This window comes from Lepisma saccharinum, chromosome 29 (genome assembly GCF_977018435.1).
Source record: "Lepisma saccharinum chromosome 29, izLepSacc3.1, whole genome shotgun sequence".
NCBI classification, from domain to species: domain Eukaryota; kingdom Metazoa; phylum Arthropoda; class Insecta; order Zygentoma; family Lepismatidae; genus Lepisma; species Lepisma saccharinum.
This window is the reverse complement of record NC_139257.1, coordinates 2,266,086-2,270,644: the sequence shown is the minus strand read 5'-3', so window position 1 is coordinate 2,270,644 and position 4,559 is coordinate 2,266,086. Positions and strand designations below refer to the sequence as shown.

Here is a 4,559-nt window from a genome sequence, read left to right as displayed (position 1 = left end):
TCACATAGTGCCATCTTTTACTTTTTGTTCATTTGCTATTCACTTTTATGTTGTTTTGTTACTCTTAATTATTATTATTTTTTCTTATTATTATTATTGCTTTCAGATTGTTAACAATTTCAGTGTAAAATGGCCACCTGTGCTGTATCTGGAATTTTCTCAATAAATAAATACAGGGTGCAGGCCACCACAGTGCCTGAAAATTTTCACCTGGCACTTGAATTTCCAGGTAGAGTCCATTTTCTTTAATAACTCAGGTTCACTTGTGGAAATTTCATGTACCCATATTTATTTTAAATAACAAGTACAGCATGTGCTTTGTCGTGTTTTTGTGTTTTCTGTATCATATGTAGAATAAAATCACAATAATAAAGAAGCCACCGTTGGTAGCCAAATTTTAAAATATGCAGTGATATGGTAGACTCAATCACGTATTATAATGTCCTGCACAGTTTGCCATACTGTTACCGGTGGAGCCATCTTTAGGAAGCCCACTCTGGCACAATAATTAATTATTTTTTAACCAGTTTTGTATTCACTGATAGATTAAATGTTCTCCCTGAGCCTACATCTGGCCGTGTATACTACACTTACTTACTTAAAATGCCAACTCAATCAATCAGTCAATGACTGAAAGAAAGACCTGGAATGTGCTCAGACTCAATGAGGATCTGACCACATCTAAAATATCTTATGCCTGAATTTTGCAATGCCGTAGGATGGGTCATTATGCTTTGACATAACAAACATCGCCTTGCGAATTTATTTTGGAGATTCCCCTTCAAGAACAACTCTGACTTTAAATTTCTCCACCATACTGCTCTATGTATATTCAGCTAACAGAAAATCTAGCCTAGATTTAGGGCTTGAATTTTCTTATGTAGTGCATACATATGCATCACTGTCGGGGAGCGAGCCCCGTTCCGATTTGTATCCAAAAACTTTCGGTGGTTCGGTAGGTGAATTTGCAAAGGACACTCACCATATGTAAACTACATGTTTAATGACAGACACATAAGTTTACATACATTACACATTCCCTGTCTCACAGATGACAAGAGATAAAACTAGACACAAAACGACGTCCTGCAGCCATACTTGCTGCGCACTCGAAGATAAGTGTTGCCAACACCTACTTGGCAAATATTAAGAAAAATGTCTTGGCCGCCATGTTGGATCCAAGTACATAGTGGGGGCCAACATACCGCCCACCTTGAAATATATAATTTCAAAAAAATAAAAAAAATAAATGGTACACTGCAAACAAAAAATATGAAAAACAATTTTACACATATTGTACCCTAGAACAATTTGAAATTATTGAAAGCAAATGTTCAATTTTCACAATCATTATTAAATGGCAGAAGACATAGCTTTACAATTGGTCTTTTGTAATTGCCGGTACTGGTTTTTACTGTAGCAGTCCTTACGAGTCCATCAGTACCTGGATGAACATCACATATTCTTCCAAGTTTCCATTGCTGTGGAGGAAGCTGATCATCTCTGATGAGAACCAAATCACCAACTTGAAGATTTTTCTGTTGTGTTCTCCACTTCGAACATTGTTGCAGCTGGGTGAGATAGTCTCGAGACCAACGTTTCCAGAAATGTTGCATCAAATTTTGTGTAAGTTGCCACCGTGAAAGTCTGTTAAGTTTATATGTGGTAAGATCTCTTTCTGGAGCTGACACCAATGCATCTCCTATCAGAAAGTGTCCTGGAGTAAGAGCTTGCATATCGTTTGGGTCACTGGAAATTGCTGTGAGTGGTCTCGAATTTAAACATGCTTCAATCTGTGCTAACACAGTGCACAATTCTTCAAATGTGAGCAACGTATTTCCCACAATTCTTTTAAGATGGAATTTCACTGATTTTATTCCACTTTCCCATAATCCTCCTGCATGAGGAATTAGAGGTGTGTTGAAATGCCATTGTATTCCCAAACTGCTCAGATTATTAGCTATTTCTTCATTGTGCTTCCAATTGTTCACGGTTTTTAAGATGTCTTTTAGCTCTTTGTTTGCACCAACAAAAGTAGTACCACACTCACTGTACATGTCACGTGGCTTTCCTCTGCGAGACACAAATCTTCTAAGAGCAGCTAAAAAGGCTGCAGTGGTTGCACTACTCACTACTTCAAGATGAATAGCCTTAGAGGAAAAGCAAATAAACAATGCGATGTAGCCTTTGTAACTTTGACGAGAACGACCACTCATTTCCTTAAGAATTACTGGTCCAGCGTAATCCACTCCACATTGTAGGAATGGCCTATTAACTGTTACTCTTGGTGATGGCAAGTTTCCCATTAGTTGTTTTGATGTGGTGGGATTATATCTATGGCACGTCACACATTTTTTCACTAATTGACACACACTGTCACTACCATGAATTATCCAAAATTTCTGGCGTAGCGTTGCAAGAACCAGTTGTGGCCCTGCATGAAAAAAAATAATGTGCTCATATGCAATAATTAAGTCTGTTAATCTATGCTTTTTGGGCAGCAAAATAGGATGTTTGGCACTGTATGGAATGTTACTGTGATTCAATCTGCCGCCCACCCTGAGAACACCTAGTTCATCAAAAAATGGATTTAAACTATGCAAGGTGCTCCCTGAAGATATGGGTAAACCATTGTTAAGAGCATTAATTTCACTGGCAAATTCACTCTGTTGCACAATTTTCACTACCACCAGAAGTGTGTCCCACAACTCTTTAGTGCTCAATGGACCATGCAGTTTGTTAGTTTTGTTGCGGGCATTGAAAATGAACCGTTTACACCAGGCTACTACACGTTGCAGTTTATTTAGAGAAGAATACCTCTCAAATAATGGGTTGTCTTGTGTTGACACAAGGCTTACAACAGACTGCTTCTGTTCTACACTCACTTCACTACTTTCTTGTATGTCACAATTGTTTTCAAGCAATTGTAGCTCATGTAAAAATGGAGGCCCTTGCCACCATAAATAATGTGTCACTAAGCTGGAAGGGGGAATCCCATGACTTGCACAGTCGGCAGGATTGTCTTTACTGCTGACATGACACCACTTTATATCACCTTCCTCTTGTATTTTAGAAACCCGATTCGCCACAAAAGTTTTCCAACGACTAGAACATGAAGCTATCCAAGCTAAAACTATTTTGGGAGTCCGAATAGGAGGTAACAGTTGTGAAGTTGACTGGCAATGCTTTTCGCACATAAGTAATGAGGTGAACCAACAATAATGCAGCACAAAGTTCCAGTCGTGGAAGTGTTATCTTTTTCAGAGGAGCCACTCTTGTTTTTGAGGCAACAAGTTTAACCTGGACTTGTTCATCAGCACACACACATCTAAGGTAAACAACCGCTGCATAGGCTGCTTCAGATGCATCACAAAACCCGACTAAATGAAGCTCGATACAGTCTTTTGGAATGATGCAACGTTCAATTCTAATAGTTTGCAAATTTGGTAAATCACTGCACTAACTAACCCACTTATCAACTACATTAGTTGGAAGTTCATCATCCCAGTCAAGTTCTAATTTCCACAGTTCTTGTATCAATAATTTGGCTTTCACTGTGGTAGGTGATAGCCAGCCCAAAGGATCAAACAACTTAGATATCTCTGAGAGGAGAAGTCGCTTGGTCAACACAGAATGCACAATTGGACTCACTACATTAAAGGAGAAATGATCCAAGGAAGGACACCACTGAATCCCCAATGTTTTCTTACAGTCACTGTCATTAAATTGAAACGACACGTTTCTTTCAAGCAATTCGCTTGGTATACTGTCTAACACCTTAGGATCATTAGAGGACCATTTGCAAAGTTCAAAACCACCTTTAAGCAGGAGTTGGGTTAGTTGATGGTACAGTTCTAAAGCACCCTCCGTAGAATCACTCCCACTTAAGAAATCGTCTATGTACACATGATTAAGTAACACATTTGAAGCAAGGGGGAAATTTGCACCTTCATCTTCACGTAATTGTTGCAGACACCTCATAGCTAAGTATGGTCCACAAGCAGTTCCATAAGTGACAGTCAATAATCTGAAGTCTTGAAATGGTCCACACAATTCTCTGAAAGTCTGTATCCTTTCGATTAATTTTCACTTGTCTATACATTTTTGAGATGTCAGAAGTTAGGGCTACTTGATGTATTCTGAATTGTAATATCACACTAATGATATCACTTTGTAACTTAGGGCCAATCATTAAAGTGTCATTAAGAGAAACACCTGTAGACGTTTTACAACTGCCATCAAAAACTACACGAATAGGTGAAGTCGTACTGTTTCTAAATACAGGATGATGAGGAAAATGATAGCTTTCACTAGGCGCCTTATGTATTTCTTCAGGGGGGATTAGTTCCATATGCCCAAGTTCTCTATACTCAGTCATGAAAGCATTATACTGTTTACGAAGTTCAGGGAAGTGTGAAAGTCTGCGTTCTTGACTTTTAAGTCTCTTAACTGCTGTTCTCTTGAAAACCCTAACACCACATCATCGTTCTTAAATGGTAAACTAACTACATATCGACCATTCACTCATTGAGTAGCTATGAAATGTGCTTCACACTTTT

The 4,559-nt window shown here is 38.5% G+C and overlaps 2 protein-coding genes across 2 annotated transcripts; both read right to left on the bottom strand.

Annotated features, from left to right (window-relative positions):
* Positions 1 to 1,334: 1,334 nt before the first annotated feature.
* Positions 1,335 to 3,197, bottom strand: LOC145981156 (uncharacterized). Its single transcript, XM_083114284.1, has one exon. It carries the CDS (start codon positions 3,195 to 3,197, stop codon positions 1,335 to 1,337), a length of 1,863 nt encoding a protein of 620 aa, XP_082970410.1.
* Positions 3,198 to 3,459: 262 nt separating this feature from the next.
* LOC145981155 (uncharacterized) lies at positions 3,460 to 3,981 on the bottom strand. The gene has a single exon (XM_083114283.1). It carries the CDS (start codon positions 3,979 to 3,981, stop codon positions 3,460 to 3,462), a length of 522 nt encoding a protein of 173 aa, XP_082970409.1.
* Between the last annotated feature and the right edge of the window lie 578 nt (positions 3,982 to 4,559).

Coding starts and splice junctions, on each gene's coding strand:
- LOC145981155 (XM_083114283.1), bottom strand. CDS start 3,981: ATGAGGTGTCTGCAACAATTACGTGAAGATGAAGGTGCAAATTTCCCC.
- LOC145981156 (XM_083114284.1), bottom strand. CDS start 3,197: ATGTGCGAAAAGCATTGCCAGTCAACTTCACAACTGTTACCTCCTATT.